General features: G+C 35.7%; 1 protein-coding gene across 7 annotated transcripts in view; it reads left to right on the top strand.

The window, feature by feature from the left end:
• Nucleotides 1–2,850: 2,850 nt before the first annotated feature.
• The window catches only part of LOC106078511 (uncharacterized), a 42,622-nt gene continuing 27,162 nt past the window's right edge, over nucleotides 2,851–18,310 (top strand). For 2 of the 7 annotated variants that reach the window (XM_056021889.1, XM_056021932.1), the window contains exons 1-2: nucleotides 8,083–8,345; nucleotides 9,389–9,655. In XM_056021889.1, coding sequence (XP_055877864.1) covers nucleotides 9,584–9,655 — 72 coding nt within the window. In that variant the 5' untranslated portion in view covers nucleotides 8,083–8,345; nucleotides 9,389–9,583. Of the gene's footprint in view, nucleotides 3,167–8,081; nucleotides 8,346–8,737; nucleotides 8,879–9,388; nucleotides 9,656–18,310 lie in introns of those variants that run through there. The other 5 variants (XM_056021904.1, XM_056021914.1, XM_056021919.1 and 2 more) reach the window with 5 other exon arrangements.

Raw genomic sequence — 18,310 nt, forward strand, 5'->3', positions numbered from 1 at the left:
GTTATTAAGATGTAGAGTTTCAGCTACTTATCTAAGTAAGATGTACAGTTTCAGAATGGCTGGTGAATAAAATTTTAACTGGGGTCAATTTTTTTAGGATGGTTGTTGAATAAAAAAATGTACTGGGGTCATTTGTTTAGAATGGTTTATAGGTAGTGAGTCTTTTTGAGTTAAAATGTGACAATTTGGTCGAAACAAAAAACAAATGTTGACAGTAATGCAAGTTTAGGAAAACAAGCTGCATGCTTTAAGACGATCTCTTTAGTCTGTCAAGAATGTTTTTACTATGGCTAACTTAACTTTCCCGCTAAATCTGGCTAACCTGAACTTAACGTGAACAAATCAAAGTATTTTGAATCAAATCGCTAGCATTGGTCGTGGTGGCTGAGTGGTAAAGCACTGGTCACATGACACCCTCGTTAACCGTCGGTCATAGAAACAAATGAGCGTTACATCATCTATCCCCCCCCCCCTCCATAGGTCTGTAAGTGGTACCATACCCCTCTTCTTTTTTGTTTTAGATTTTCTATTATCTGAAAATGGATCTTTGACTATACATTTATTTGTTTTTACCCTTGCTCAAAGCGTATGTCTTGCACACAGCATATTCTTTTTTGAAGTTACGTCTGTATTATATAAGATGAGATATTCATTTGTGGAAAAAAAGACCCTCTATAGACTATACCATGTGCAGCATTGTGTTAAGTAATCAGTGTCAACAGATCACACTTATAATAATCTTATGATAATAATGTTCATTTTTATCAACCAAAAAAAGAAGCGGACTATGGAAATATTAAATATGTCAATATTGTTTTTGTTGTAAAGAAACACTTTCATTCTGTGGCCTGGAAATCTCAAGAAACTAACACATTAAAATATTGGAAACATATTTTTGATATGATGTTCCGGCTGCCTGCTTGTGCGGTATGGACTATGGACTGTCGTTCTGTTGTCTCGATTGTCCGGGGTTCATACCCTTCCCGCTGTCCTACCCCGTCGTCCTGCGGGAGCTAGATTATATCTTCAACTCTGAAGGAACACCCGAAACATGTCAAAACATTTTACAAACAATAAAATAACATCATTAGGACTTACAGCCTCAACCTTTGGCTTTTCAGTCAAACGCTTTACCATTGTGCCGCTGTTTTCTGCAGTAACACAGACGCGTTGCTAGGTTTGATATCACCAGGTCAGTAAATGGTGTCTCCCAAGCAAAAATAATCACTCCATTCCCAATAAAAAAAAACTAAAGTTAAATTTTTTAAATTTAGAAGCTTGTTCGGGTATCTAGATAATGTCAATCTTTAAAAATATTTTTTTTTCCACTTTGGTTTCTCACTGTGATGGGTGTTACCCAGTAGTATCCTCCCAATCCACACCAGCTGCGCCATTGTTAGAAGCCTATGTGTGATTAGAATCATGTTAGCAATTTAAAGGAGCGTGTCGGAAGCGTGTAAAAGCAATAGTAAAGCATTTCTCCAATAGGCTTACAATCATCCGTCAACTAGAGGCGATAAGTGTCAGTTTGAGTGTCGCAGTTCAAAGACTCTTAATGATGCGCCGCGAGGCATCCGTGCGTGAACTTCGAGTAGAATTTGAACGGTCGTGCATTTAGTCCAATTAAAGCACATTTCTAAATTATCATTCATAGGCCAACTGGTTAACCGATTAACAGCCATCATCCTTGTGGTTTCAACTTCCTTGTGTAGCACTCCACATGTATGTTAGCTTTTAAAACTAGATGTAATAAGCCTAACATTGTTTTTAGTACATTAGTTAACTCTCAAGATCAAAACACGCTGTGGGGCGTATGTGGTTATGACAAAAAATGACTACACAGGGGCAACACAACACATAAAGTTGATGTCATGAGCAAAGAAAAAGTAAGCGCGAAGATTTAAAAGGAGAGACTCGGAAGAGACACGAAAATCGAATACAATCATAAGAGTTTCTTCAAATGGGTTACATTTTTTTGTTTAGCTTGTAACACGTTTCTCCTCTGATTATCTTGCCTATGTTATATATTTCATCAATTTAATGTGAAAATATATTCTATATTTTCATGTCTATAATAATCGCACACGAGGGAACTTCGATTTTTGTTTTGAGTTAACAATTGTGACTGGCCAGATTGTTGATTTTGTGAGTTCATGTTTTTTTTTACCTCCATCAGAATTTGGATAGAATGTACCACTTGGCATCTGTGGCATTTTATGTCTCGAGAGACGAACTTTTCCCTTTGCTGTTCAATTAAAAATATAATAAACTTTTGCAAATACATTTTTTTATTATTCATTGAGCAACAGTGATATACAGTGATCTTTTGATATGGCGTCCTTGACATTGTTTACGTAATCATTTCTTTCAAAATGTCTCCAAATCTTTCTTTTGTTTCATTATCTTACGTTTTTGTTTTCTTTAGGCTCCATTATATTGCCACCAACTCTCTTCATATCGTTTGATCTATTCCTCACTTAAACTTAAGGCTCTTAACGTATTGTATTGCTCAAAGAACACATACGAGATCTTCAAAATCAAATTGTAAACAAAGAGCAAATTACTGTGATTAGCTTTAAGAGTGTAAATCTCCAACGCTAGAAGAAAAAAAAAAGACAAAAGTTACAAGACTTCTTCGAAGAAAAATATTCAAGTTAGGGAACACAGGTCCCTCTATTGACACTTCTTTTTCTCGAGAGGTACTGGCGGAAATGATCACTTCAAGTACCAACTTCGGTGACTAATGGTGTTGAATGATAATTTTTAAAAAAGTAAATATAATTAATTTTCACTCCTATTCAAATCAAGGATTATGATAGCATTTAGTGTGTCAAGATCCATGAGACATCTGCATAAATTAACACAGTTTTTAATCTGCTAATAACTAATGAAATATTTTTACAAATCATGTCATAGTTGAAACATGACAATAAGTTATCTATAACATTTTGAAATGTTAAAGGTCAAATGAATATTGCTGGACTAAGTATTAGATCATGTATCTTGTACTGTCTTCGTTGTCTTGGAGAGGCTGTTATGAAGTGCGTGTGACGGCGAGAAAAAGTTCGCGATTGGTTGGTGGCTATGCAGAGTTAATGATGAAATATGAGCTGATGTGTCGTCATGTAGATGTTGAGAGATGGAGACGATCTAGAGATTTGAAACAGTAAGTACGTGTTTTTGAGTGAGCTAGATTTTGTTTTAAAATACCATTTTATATTATTACTGCTAGATTTATTTCATTTAATCTCAAGTTGAATTTGTCTTTATTGTAATCAAAGTTATATTTAATTTCGCTCTAGAAAGAAGTTGTTTTTTTTCACGTTAATTCACGTTCTACAATTAAAAATATAATAAACCTACATTGGGTTAATTGTAGGCCTACTGGCAATTTGGTACTACAAGTCAATGGCCGATTTATAACATACTGGTGTCGGAAGAAAAAAAGAATAATTTATAAACACATCAATGTGAAAAGTGAACGAATTTTACAACTTTTGGAATCAGAAGAAAAAAAAGAAGGAGCGTCAATATAGGCCTACTACTATTTAAAGGTTATTGACATTTGTTGTCACAAGTGAACTAATCTATCAACATACTGCGTTGAAGTGAAGGAAATAATAAGAATTATATGAATGTCTATCTCAAGTTTCAATATAAGGAATTGTCTCTACATGTGTACAAGTTTGTCTCTGAGAAAGAAAAACAATCATAAGCTACATCATATGCTAACAGAAATAGTTTGTTGGCCAGGTTTTTCTACGATGTTTGGTAGCCATTGTAACATTCGGCCAGTCCCGTCTCTGCTAGTGTCTGCTTAATCAATTAAAACCTGCCTCTAAGACACAAAGACCTTTAGGGAAAAATCAAAATGTATGATCGATAAGGCGTTAAAGGTTATTCGTTTAATGTTTTCTTTCTATTATCGATTAGCGTTTTTTTTTTACAGTATTGCTCCAGTAAAGCTTTTTAGAATACAATTCAGATTTTAAAACGTTACCACCGAATTTTGCTTTTTTTTTTCATTTTCTTTCTATTGTAGTTTAATCTAAATTTTAATTTTCAAAGCGTGTATTTATTAATGAACGCCTTCTTCAATGTCTATAAAATAGGAAAATGTTTATTCAACATTAGCCAATCGTAAATATAAAAACTGTATTCTAGATAAAGTTATATATATGTACAGCAAAAACCGATCATAATGCCTTTTGCCTGTAGACTTTCTTTTTAAAGAAATATTTTGGCCCATTAGTTTTTGCTTTTTATTGCTTTTCACACACTATTTCTGGATGTCTTTCAATGAAATCTAACACGAAGATTATTATGGTTCTGAGGTAATTGATTATGTATTTGATTATGTGGGTGTCAAGGTGCGATAATCTGATTTTATGGCAAGCTTTCATTTAGTTATTGGCATGTGCGTGTGTATGTCGAATCAGTATGTCTGTCTTTAGAGTTCAGACAAGGAAGTATTCGTTCACTATATAATAGCCACAGACCTAGATCTTTACATACATTTGGTATTAGCTTTGTGTTAGTTTAATGGTTTAATGTATATATCTATTTTTTTCCTGGTTTCGTTAAAAAAAGCTTAAGTTTTTAGATGTCATCAAACAGAAAAATCTCTCTTTCTATCTCCCTAACAAACACTCTGTTTCATTATTTGATCAGCTTACTGAAATCCAACCAATCAGCAGCATTCTATTTCGATGTTAGTCCCCTCTTCTGAAGTTATTAGCTTTGGCATAACTAGTAATGTCTCAGTCAAATTTTCGTGTGTGGTATGCATCCTTTTTTGATACTCTCTTCCCCTCTCCACTGCCTGTGTGTTTGGAATGTATGTGTGTGTGTCTTTAGTCTTTGATTTTAAAGGAGGTCTTCCTCCCTTTTATAGAGTGAATATTAAATAATGAGTGTTTCACAGGCTCCGAGCGAGACAACACAGTGGGCCCGCATGGCTTTGTTTCAATTTGTTTTTGTAAAAAGCACAATTTCTTGTCAAGTTTCTAATTTAAATTATAACGTTTAAATCAGCTGCCGATGAGCCAAGTAAGATTAAGAAATACTTAGTCTGGTGGGAGGAATAACCTTGTAACAAGACTGATATTTTCGACCTGAGATTGAAATGGGGATAACCTACTGCACACACTAGTTGATAATCATAAAAGGGCGGGCCTAGACGCTTTTATATTAGGCTGTGCAGGAAAACCATTACGATTGATCAAATAGAGATAAGAAGATCGTTTCCACTTGACAGGAAGTAGTCTTACCTTCCAACTTTCCCCCATAGAGACTAGGTCAAGAATGAGCTATAGAAACAAGTTTTATAGATTAAAACTGAAAGGGAAGTTTTTATGTTTGAAATAAAATTAGACAGACATAATTTACTTATAAGTTTTATTTTACCTTTGTCGTAAATAAAAAAGATATGATAAAAAAAAAGGTTGGTGAGTGTACTTTAAAAACTAACATTAGATAATAAAATGTAAATGTCCATATTGAAATTATTTTGTGGTATAAACTGAAGAGCGTAGAAAATGTGTATCTGCAGTGATAAAAAAAGTGCATACACAAACATTTCATAGACCTTTTAAATAATAAGGTTTATCATCACTTCCCTTTTTTTCACGACAGATACACACACACAAACAAACAAACAAAAACAAAAACAAAACTTGTTATTTATAGTTTTTCCGGCTCTTCTTGGCAGCACTGGCACTTGCAACACGGAAGTCTACCTCGTCATCTAGATTGGCATTTACTGATATGGTGCTTTCCAACTAGACAACATTTTAAATATTTCACGGCGCTTTATCATTGCAACTAAAAACAACAAACAACGAAAACGAGTGCCTTAAAAATGAGTAAATAAATAAATATTCTGAACTATATAGTGTCAGCACCTTTAGCTAATCGCACCGGGTGACAACATTCCTATCGACGCTTCTGCTCCCACTTTTCGTGACGACTCTCCCACCCAACCTCCTGCTCATGTGAGCAAACATGCTTTGCTCTAATTATCATTTCCGGAGCGAGAGGACGCCATGACCTCATAACACGTGCATTGCATTATCTTCTCAATAACCTTCTCAGCTAGGTTGTGGTCACGGGATTGTTGACACGTACGTGCCAGGATGGGACTCCTGGGATTACTGTGTGTGCATGTTTTGTCACTGACCAGTAGCCACTAAATCAACAGTTGGTCCCATCGTTTGCCTAGTCAGGTCTTTGTAACACTCTTATATGATATTGCGATGTCAACCATGTTGTTATGGTACAGAAACACACACAGAGGCGGCACCTAAACAACAATAGTACTTGGGGGTTGACTCTCTCCCACGCAAGCGGCTAACACATAGGTTCCTAAAACACACAGCATGCTTGCAAGGCCGGATTAAGTATGTGAAGGCCCCGGGACAGGATTTTTGTGGAGGCCATACAATTTTACGAAAGCTTGAATTAAGATCCAGCTATGAATGAAAATATAATAATGGCAATGTCTTCGATTCCGAAGATTAAGGAAAACACTTATATCCAAAAGCGTGCTATAGTTTAGAAGAAAGAAATAAAGTTCTTGTACATTTCATCTCACTTTCCTTTTAAAAATATTTAATATGCAAATATTAATTCTAAACTAGTGTACATTTTTATTTCTATTTGTTTGAAAAGAGGGGTGGGAGGTATGGTCCATGGTATGCGCACTGTCGTGAATCCGGAGCTGTATTTACTTATTCCGACCATGCTATAAACGTGCACTTCTTAATCACGACATTTTTGCCAGCCTTACCGGTGACATAAAGGGTCTGTAAAATGTTTGTTTGTAAAATGTTTTACATGTTACGGATGTTCCTTCAGAGTTGAAGATAGTTTACTTCCTAGTCCAAACCTCCCGCAGGACGACGGGGGATGGGAGCGGGCAGGATTTGAACCCTCGACCATCGATAAATCCGAACGACAGTCCAGCGCGCAAACCGCACGACCAGGCTGTCTTTGAGACAGATGACACTAATTAGACTAAGATGTTACATGGTCAGCGTATATATATATATATATATATATATATATATATATACAGAATATATATATACAGAATACACACACACAGTACTTTTAGCGTCTAGCAAATGATGACACATCTTTTCATAATTTCGTTTTTAAGATATCAACCATAACCGTGATCATAATTTGGTCACTATTTAGAACATATTTTTAAAAAAATGGCACAAAATCTATTAGGCCTATATATTTACGTATCCGCATCAAATTTCGTACACATGTAGCCTATATGAAAGAGAGAGCGAGCAAGAAATGATACTTTGTAACACTAATAGTATAAAGTAAAGATAAATCTAGATGTTTTCATTTCGTTACATTGAAAAGGATGGAAATAAACTATTACAGTTAATAAAACCGAATTGATATTTCTTTTTATTCAGAGAACAAAATACCAAAATAAATGTAGAAAGGGGAATGTGTAAAAGGCATTCAATTGGGGCTTTCGGAAAGTACACACTCTCTCCAGGCCTGAAACTGATGGTATGAAGAAATGTATGCAGTGTCTAATTGCTTGTGTTAATGTTAAAGGTTGCCAAAAAAAAAAAGTAAAGTAAAACTAACCAAAAAGAGGGAGGGGGAGGTCACGGTCGAAATATAATATAAATTGAATTGAGAGTCAAAAGTCTATGTCGGAGAAATTACGATGCGCAGGTTAAAAGAAAACAAGATGTGGGTTCCAAAGAGCGAAAAAAGACAGACAGAAAGGAAATAACGTGCCGAAAATTTTATTGCAACAGATACACTAATTCACGGGCTAAAAAAGTATTTCAGGTTGATCATTAAAAAGTTTATAAAAAAAGAAAAGAAAAAGAAGGGTGAGTTCCGGACATAATTATCAATATAAAACCTGGGAACAAATCAACGGGCATAGCCTGTGTGTACTGCTAGTCTATCTATAAATATATATTTTAAAAATCCAAAAATGTTACGTAAGTGATACTAAACCCGGAACTACTTCGATCTAGATCTAAAGGAAAAAACCCACAAGATTAAAAAAAAACACGCTATGTAGGCCTAGATCTAGATTATATGCCAATTCAGGCACTGAAGGGAGCGATCACTTAGCTTGTGACTTGTGTTACTGTGAAGTACATGGCGAGAGGGGCGACAACCACTTTATAGGAACACTATCTTCTTTTCCCAGAGGTCAATTCGAAACGACGCATCCCAGCTTCATATTTCAATAGTTGAAGTGGAAGAGACGGGAAAGTCGTAGTGCTTTTTTTTTTTCTTTTCACTAGGACTTGGGAGACAGAAAATACTTAGCACACTTCATCGCATGTCTTTTGGTAATACATTAATTAGCCTAAGTGTCCTTTTTTTTTATTTTTTAAATTGCTTTCTAATGACATCTTATGAGATTTACATAATTTTTTACAGAGAAGGACAATTCTAGTCTTGGATATTTGTGGTATATCTGTGTATTTGTGGTATATCTGTGTATTTGTTGTATATCTGTGTATTTGTGGTATATCTGTGTATTTGTGGTATATCTGTGTATCTGTGTGCACTAAAAAAAAGTAATCACTAAATGTTGTTCTATTTAAAGTGTTGAAAGGACAAAGGTAAGGGAATTGGAGCATACAGGCTCCATTGGGCTCCAAGATTCTATTGCTTTCACCTGGCAGCGGGTAGTCTCTTTACGAAGCAACACATCTGTTGTTCCGACTCACTGATTTACAACACATCATGCAACGTATAAAGTAAACTGACAGTGACATATATATCTGTTATCTTTTGTTCTATCCTTCTGTTGGTAGATCTCAAAGTTATGGACTCGCGTGAGATCAAGGGTAGAACTGTTTTGTAACACTTTCATTCAGTAGGCCTTTCAAGTTTTTACTGAAAATAATAGTTTCATTTTTATTGTTCATTTCATTTGTCGTTTATTTGCAGTCGTAAATTACTAAATTAAATTAACATATTTTAATTGTATAATTGAATTCTTTATAAATTAATATTTTGTTCTGGTTGTAGAGTTGAATTCTTATTAGATTAACATTATATTTTAATTGTAGAGTTGAAGTGAAGTCTTTTTTACATTAGCATTTTTTTTCTAAAAATTATATTTTACTGAGCATTGACACGAATACAAGCCGGATATGACCCGAGGGGCTTAGTTTGGGCATCACAGATGTAGTGCATTACATAAATGCCAAGTGGCATTACCTTATAAAATATAAATTGTTACAATGTTTTTGGACTTGTTTTTCAAAATATCGTAAAAATAAAAAGGGGGAAAAGTTGTAGTCTTTGCTTGCAAATAGTAAAACTTTTTAAAACATCATTATTATGTTCTGTTTCTTTCTAAATGTTTCTGTTTGTCCCATAGGTAAAAACATCAAACGATGGGATTAAAAACAGGCGATAAATAGGATTTGTCTAAATTCTGAGATGACATCTAACTAGAGACATATAAGTGACACACAATACGTCCGAGTGACACAAGTATCGATATCAACCTAGTGGTTCACATTTTTTAAATTGTTGTGCTGACGTTTGCGGTCATAGTGACCGACTATACGCCATGGCTAATAATTATGCTAACTCTCCTAAACAGTCGAAATTTCTGGAAGGATGGATGGAACATAAGTCTGTGGTGAGTAGAATATTTTCCACTTTATATGTCCTAGCTCTTACACGTACTTAATGGGCAAAAGTATGTATGGGGAGGGGTGCTTAGTAAAGCGGGTCGTTCTATTGAAGAATATCAACTAATAATCTTTGTTCGATCACTTAATCATTAATCTTTAAGCCTCATGGTCACTTAATCCTCTGGTGATTTTATCTAAGAAGTTTGAACTATAGAACATTGTGAAATAATTATTTTCACTCGCAATGCAATAAGTGTGACACATAAAATAAACATAACATTAAATATCATTATTGGTCACCAAACAAAAAATGATATACCAAACCGCCATTTGAGCAACTTAAATATGTTGTGGCTTCGACTGACATTTGCGGGACATATCTTCCGACAGAAAGACCTCATAACAGTGGACATTGCGGGAGGCCGACTTCTATAAAGATAGCTTGCCGCTCAATGTGCTTAAAGTCACGGGAGTATATATCTCTAATTAAAAATATAAGGCTTGTCTTCCAGTTCGAAGATTAATTAGGAGCGTAGTATTTCACGTGGATAAGCAGCCCCAGCTGCAACCTACATATTTTGCCGCATCCAGTGCGGTGGTCGATTAAGATTCTCGTTCACCGTCTGCGTTTTGTCCTCTGCAGTTGATTTTTGGTGTGTCTCAAATGCGTATCCCGTGGTCTATGTAATAAATCTCCAGCTGTCCAGTTCCTAAGCCGCCTGCAGCCAGGTCTTCTCTTCTATGTCAGCTAAAGCAAATGGGCCCTATGTTGGTCTTGACAGCGTTTCCGGGGGGCACCTCTCTTACGCCGACCACCTTTCAGCTCACGAAAAAAAGACTGCCTTTGGCATAGGTTCGTCCCCCATATGGGATACATGCCCTGCCCACCGTAACTGTCGGACTGTAAGAAGTGCTGCTATACTGCATTCGCCACCATATGTCCATGCACAAACAAGGATATGAATATTCAACATCTATTTGAGAAAAATATTTTTATGTGTTTGTGAGGTAATGTTTACATCTATAAGAAAGGATCATAGGTAAAGAAGACGATCAATTGACTCCTATCACTGTAAAACGTTTGTTATTCTGTTTAAAAAAAAGTTCATGCTTATAGCATGCTCAGAGCGCTATGGTGCAATTTCATTTGTGGACCAGTTGGAGGGGGGTATCTGTGATGCTTTCTGTGCTGGCTTTAGTCGCTCAGTCAACACAACTGTGCTCGAGTAAGAAGTTGAACCTCGAGCCTAATTGATAGGTAGTCAAGCCAAGCCCCCCGCTTACTTAACCTCTCGGCCACACATCCCGCCAGTGCTGCTTACTTTCTCGTTGGACGTTGCTCAATGCTGGCCTTTGCCCATAGAACTGATGCTCTTTTTGTAGCTGACTCTCTTTAAGGAGACCACAGAAAAGGTTTAGAAAAGGCCTGATTTTTTAGCCGGAGCAAATGATAATGGGCTCTACTTATTCAGAAATTATACTATTCGGCTTTTTCTCAATTAGGCTCATCGACTGAATAGACATAAAAAAAGTATTCAAGTCAAAACACATAAAGAAGTCTAATGACGTTTTAATGTTAAATAGGCTAAATAAAGCCTTAGTGAAAAATATGTTCGCCGGATGGAGGACAAGCGCATCCCGAAAGTCATCCTCTATGGAAAACTCGCGACTGGCACAAGAAAAACTGGTCGCCCCCACCTCCGTTACATAGATGTAATAAAACGGGACCTCAAATCAGTGAACATCAATACAGACAATTGGGAAGACATAGCTCTAGACCGCACCAGATGGAGAGAGTCAGTGACCAAGAAAGCTATGGACAGTGAAAGTACATGGGTCTCAGCTCAGGAAGAAAAACGTACAATCCGAAAAACGGCCAGCTCCTCTACCACCGAAGCAAAAGCCACCTTAACCTGCGCTATCTGTGGACGGGAGTGTCTCCAAAATAGGGCTCCACAGCCACACGAGGAAGTGTGCTCTGAGATGAAACATAGTCGTTCTACGACTGAAGGAGGCCAATGAACAAGTGGAAAATATTGTTTGTAAACATTGGATGACTCCGAAGGGTTTCAAGTGGAGGAGGATGTTAATTTTACTGATGTGTTGATGATTCATAAGACAACAAATACAGTCGTCTTCCTACATAGTTCACATCGTGTCCAGTTCTTATCTGCTGCCTCTATCAAACGGATATGGCCTCTGGCACACGGCCTCAGGTGTTCTCCACTTCTACTGCTAACGATGTAAGTACGAGAGCAACAACCGCAAAGTTTGTAACAGAAAGGCACTATTACAGAACTTATATATGGACAACAATCTTCTTACACCATTCTCTCAGTTCTACGATAAAGATTACACGGCGCTGTCTACAGGCAATAATCTTTTATCTCTATTTGTTAACTCAGTCTTTGGGCATGGTACGATGACTGTGGTTCTCAGATCAGCGTCACAATAAGATTCATAAGATAGCAACAAACTTTGGAACAGGGGCCCTTTTACTGACTTATTAGTACTCAGGGTCGGCTCTAACAGTTGCGGGGCCCTATGCAAAAGGATTGCGCGAGCCCCGTCTGTGTAGGGATAAAGATAACTGAAAAAATAAGATTTTGTATTAGAATATAAATTCGTCTTTGCATTTTATTCATTTTTTACTTAGTCACGATCAAATAAAAAAAATACTACTAGTATTACAAATGAAAGCTATTGTATGAATGCCGAAAAGAATACGCTTTAGTAAGCCCCTGCTTACAATTATCTTCAAAATATAGTTTCATTTTTTTTCTCTTTAAAATCATAAGTCTATATAGAAAACAATTTCAATAATAACGTTTTTTCTTCGAGTCATAAGTTTTAGAAAAAGTACAGTACGGCATTTCATCTGATTACTAAGACCAACTGCGACAAGCATATTTTGTCACATGTAATGCGGATAAAGCCGTTATCTTTCGGGGGTCTGTCTTCGTCTATAGCAGTGGTCTTCAACCTTTTTTGGTCTTCCGCCCCCTTTTCGTATTTTTTTCTTGCAAAAAATCCGCCAGCGCCCCCTTTCAAACACTTATAAAGAAGCGTGAGAAGGCAAATTTGAACAAAATGTCATTTATTTATTAATTTGTATGCTGTCAGTAACACTTATCCCGCATGGGAGACAACCGCATGTCAAAGGCGATCTTCTTTGGAGAGCTTAGAGGAGGACGGCGTTACAGAGGTGCCCCCTATAAAGATCCACTCAGTCGCTATTTCTGATATCTTATATAACACAGACGTTACTTCAAAAAAATGATTACGTCCTCAATGGCATATTAGAAAGTACCTGGCAAATGCTGCCAGGCAGCATCTGGCAGCAGATGGCCTCTGAGAGAGACAGAGAGCTCTCACAAAAGCTGCGAGACAAACATTTGAGACTCACATTATTGAAGACAGACGCAAAAGACGGAAAGAAAACTAAAATAAACCGCCAGCAGACAACGGTTTTGTCTGCACAAAATTCGGGAAAATATGAAGGTCGCAACTGGGTTTGCGTAGTTATGTGAAACACTGCACTCAGCCTTAATCTTCGGAATTGATGACATTGCCATTGTTATCATTATACAGAAATGATGTCAAATAATTTGCAGTGATTACACACAAAAAATAATTTCATTGTCATGACTTTCTTTCAAATCCTAAGAATAGTCCCTTTTTAAATTATTGAATATTAGGGACTACTGTTTTTAGGTTTAATTGTAAATTTATTTTTATTTTTAATATAAACATTATTATTGCTGGATTCACAACAAAATGAAATTAAGCTAATGGAAACCTTGTGCCTCCTGCAGTCTGACAATATTAGAAATTTCAAGCTTTAAATTAGTCAAAGCAAGGCGAAGGTCTCCTCTAGTGGCTACATCCAGCCTACTTCTTTGCTTATTCATTAAGTTGTTACGTACTAAATCTAGGTTAACCATGTAGGTTGATGGAAAAGCTAAAACATAATTCCATTTTAGACCACAGTTTTGGAATTGTACTGAAACATTCAAGTACAGCCACATCTCTGTTGTGACTCCTATGTTAACATTCTTTTAACTGAAGACAAAATTTTGTGAATTTATTTTTTCCTGCAACTCAATTTGATTATCAGTAACAGATATTTAATAATTTTAATAATTTTCATTTATATTTATTTTTTTAAAATTTACATCCTAGAAGCGAATCGTAATGTCTTCATAGAGCAATATATGAAGTGCATAGATATCGATGTTCTTAGGCAGTAATTCATTTGTCAACAAACAAGTTATGTGAGATTGTAAAACTCTTTAAAATAGATTTTATATCTCGATAAAAGGGAAAATGATATAATCAATGAAAGGACATTTCTTTCCTAGCAGTCAGAGGTTGGTTTCATTCATTTGTGTTAGATGCCTTCCATGAAAAACAATTTTTTTAGCCTGCTTAAAGTCATCGCCAGCCGTTGAATCCTCCTGTTTCTCAAAAAAAATTTTATTGCATTTAAGAGCTTAACAAAACGAGCTATAACAATCCCCTTTCGAAATCCAGCGAACTTCAGTTTACAACAAACATCTAACACCTTTCTCATCATTTGTTTCACAAAACCGTTGAAAGATGAGCTTATTTTCGGCATGGGTTTGTATTTTATTTACAATTTTTGTAATTAGATTCAAATAGAAATGAAATTGCGGGTTAAACTATTCTTAAGATGTTGCCTGTGTATCATAACTCACAAAGTGAATAGATCTTTTCTTTATTCAATATGACTTATGAAGCCATCGTCCAACCACTGATGGTTACCTACATGTCGTCATAAGCTAAATAACTACACAATTTTGAAATAATATTTCATCACAGTGTCATCACTAACAAAAGAAAAAAAGGATTTTTGTGTAACATATGTTTTGCTAAATTTTTAATTGTAGTTTTAATCAATTTCAAACAATATCATAGACCTTATACTTAATAAAAAAAAACTAAGCATTTTTTAAAAGGCCACTAAAACTTATCCTGCTTTGCCTTTTTTTTTTGTTTTTAATTTTGTTTGAATAGCAGGTTTTTATAATTGTTCATGAATATTCTTTAATTATTTTTGGACATTGCTATATGTTTGTAAAGCCGACTTGGTTTCATAACCTCATCTGAAAATGCCGTCATCAGGGTCGGTCTTTGGCCACTGCAACCTATGCGGCCGCAGTGGGCCCCGCACTTTCATAGGTGTAAATTATTAAATTAAACCATTTTAAGTTAAATTTTATCTTATTTTAAAAGGGTTTCTGAAATACTCCTGAAATTGCAAAATATATGAAAATCTCATAAAATGATTAAAATCTTCTTAAAACTCATGCAAATCTCCTTAACAACAGATAAAATTGTCATTTCGGGATGTCATTCAATATGGAAATCGCCAATCCTGCTTTCAATTAAAAAATAAAAAGGCATTGTCACTTTTCATTTAATAAAAATGTAATAATAATGAGAATTTTAATCAAAACAAGAAGTTCAAATACTTTATTTAATTTAATAGTCAATGGCATACAAATATAGATCTAAATCTATTTCAACCTCTTAAAAAAAAAGCGATATTTTGCTAGTCCATAGTTAATCTGAAATACAGATCTGAATGCTTATCGGTTTTATTTTCGACAACTACTATCTACAGTAGATGGCTCGTAAAGTTAATTTGAAAGTGATTTTGTACTTAGTAAAGTGTAAATAAAATGCAAAGACAAATTTATTTTCTAATTTAAAAAATCTTAATTTTCACTTATTCTTATCCTTATCACTACTCAGAATGGGCCCAGCGCAATGCGTTTCGCATAGGGCCCCGTATCTGTAAGACCGGTAGGCCATCATTCAAAGTAGAACATTGGAATACTTTTTATCTTGTGGCTATTCACTAAAACTTTCAACAATATTTTCGTAACAACACTTTGTCAATGTTTTAGTTTTAAAAAAAAAAGGTTAAATTATTCTATTTTACATATCAATATATTAACATATGTAGATAAAACAAACTATAATCTAAAAGGCGTACTACTTCGTTTGTCTATCAAATCATGAACGTTGAAGGACACTAGATACTCTCCGATTACAGGAGTACAACTATTGAAATAGAAATTGGGATATCCGAACTCAATTTCTAACGTACTTCTGGCACTTGCACAGTTTAAAACATTTTTTTTATAAAAGAGAGTAGGTAATACTATATTTAAAAAAGGGATGGATTATATATTTTTTTATATAATAGGCCAGATTCTATGAAATAACTCTTACAACCAGTGGCGTAGCAAGGTACCCGTGGGCCCGGGTTCAAGACTATCTCGGTTGGTCCCCTTCCCCAATACGACGAATTTAGTGTGTGACAAAACAATGGAGTAACCTAAATGTATCGGTACATTTACCGAAAGACATTCCAATGCAAGTAGTGTACCTTGTCATAAGTAGTCATGTCATTACGTGTGATTCAGTGCAGACTCCATACAAGTAATGGTGTCAAAGTGGCTACAACTTCTTTTCAGAATTCAACGACTAAAAGGTGTTTTAAATCAAGAAACAAATGTTTAAGGAGTTTCTTTTTTTCCAGCAGACACATTTTCATTACGAAAACACTTCTAGGTGTAAAACAATAAAACCTCGATAAAAAAATATGAAGTAGTTCTTTGTTCATTATGTAACAGTAAATAGATCGAATATTTATTGACTATAAAATATATACATGCCTTCTTAGCAAAGTCAGAAGCCAGTGCATCTCTTGCTAAACTTTTATCTGCTTCAGTGGAAAGAACAGTAAGTGAAGCCAACCTGATCTGCTTCATAGAAACTCTTATATAATTTCCGATCAATCGAAACTTTGAGAATGACCACAATGCTGAACAAACTGACACGGATAAAGTGAGAAATAAGATGCATGCTGGGATAATATTTGAGAAACGTGGGGATAAATTTAGCTGTCTATAAAAAACAAAACAAAAAAACAACAACAGCTAAATTCCACACAGACTTTATGAAAGGTTTATTTGAAGGACTGGTTCTCACAACCTAGAAATGGCTTTGTAATTGCTATTATTTTAAGTATTCTGTCATTGGAGATCAAATAAACGTTAATTTGATCAGTTTTTTATTTTGAGTATTGTCACCAATGAAAGAGAAAATGGCGCGGATTTTGCTAGAACTGCATTGCCCAACAGGTCTCTTAAAAAGTCTCTTATCTCGTTTTTAATATCTAGGGCTTTCCTTGATTGTCAAATTACAAGATTCATAGCAATTTTAAATAAAGCCTGGTCTGAGGCTTTTGTATAAATATAATGCTGTTAACTTTCTTTAAGAAGTATGAACGATGTTTCAACAAAATACTAATCACTGGTCAGTGAATGACAATTATTCCACAATCAGTCATCTCTCTATCTATCTATCGTTTTCGACATTCATTGCAATAGCACAAACAAATTCAGCTTTCAACTTTATTAACCAAGCTTTCGCCCTGTCTCTCTCTCTCTTTCCGATTCCTAATATACTATCAATGATTTCATGAACATACAGGGAAAAAAAAAGAATAGGGCAATCTGGAAATGTCACCACAAATGCATGATTAGGGCTAGCCACCCACTTCGATGTCCTCCCCAAGTTCTCATGTGGTCATGGGTCATAGGCTCAAGCGCAATGAACCCCTTCGCGCTTTTGATGCTACGTCTCAGGCTGTGGGCCCTTATTGGTCGTGGGCCCGGGTTCGTTGAACATCTTTGCTCAATGGATGCTACACCACTGCTTACACCACAATGAATCTGTACAATGGTTTAAACTTTATTGTAAGGACGATTTATTAGTTGAATGATATAGAAAGACGACGACTTGAACCAGACTCTTCGAAAATTAATTGATAACGATCTCTCGATAAGGTTAAAAGTGGCCTTCAGTAAGGAAGGGTTAATCATCCCAATAGTAATGGCAAGTCTTCGATTCTGAAGAATAAGGAAGAGTGCAGTTTTTCACATGACACTCAAGCCTTGTTGCGACCTGCTTATTTTTCCACATCTAATGCAGACAAAGCCGTTGTCCGCCGGGGGTCTATTTAAGTTAAATTTACGTCTTCTGGGACTGTCTTATACAAGGGCTTTTCTTTGGGTCTCAAATGTGTGTCTCAAGGCTTTGTGAGAGCTCTCGAAGCCATCTGCTGCTTTCCTCTATGCCAGAGAGAGCAAAATGTCGCCTGGTTTGATCTTTGTTGCGTTTACGGGGAAGGGGTGGGCAACTCCTACCACCTCACAAAAGAATAAAAGATAGTCTTTAGCATGTGGTCGCTCCCGACGTTTCTGATTCAGCGCAGCTTCAAATGGTAATTAGTGTTTCTATCATCATAATAAATAATTATTGAAATACTTTTGGACAGGTAAAAACAAAACAATTTCGTTTGAAACCAAGGTCTATAGTTCAAGTCTGATGAAAAAGAAGACCTAAGTCTGGAATATCTCCGTTCGTTAAGCTCCAAATCGGAAACTCCAGAGTTGCTACTCCTTCCCCGCCACATTCCTGTCTTGTAGACGTACATGTTTGTTACTATGTTTGATGTGGTGTCACAGTGTTAGGAGAATAGCCCAGTCACGTAGTTCAGTGCTGCCAACAGTGGGTATTTCTCAAAGCGTTCAAATGTTATTCCGGTAATAATGCCTCATTGC

Source organism: Biomphalaria glabrata, chromosome 1 (assembly GCF_947242115.1).
Source record: "Biomphalaria glabrata chromosome 1, xgBioGlab47.1, whole genome shotgun sequence".
Lineage (NCBI taxonomy): Eukaryota > Metazoa > Mollusca > Gastropoda > Planorbidae > Biomphalaria > Biomphalaria glabrata.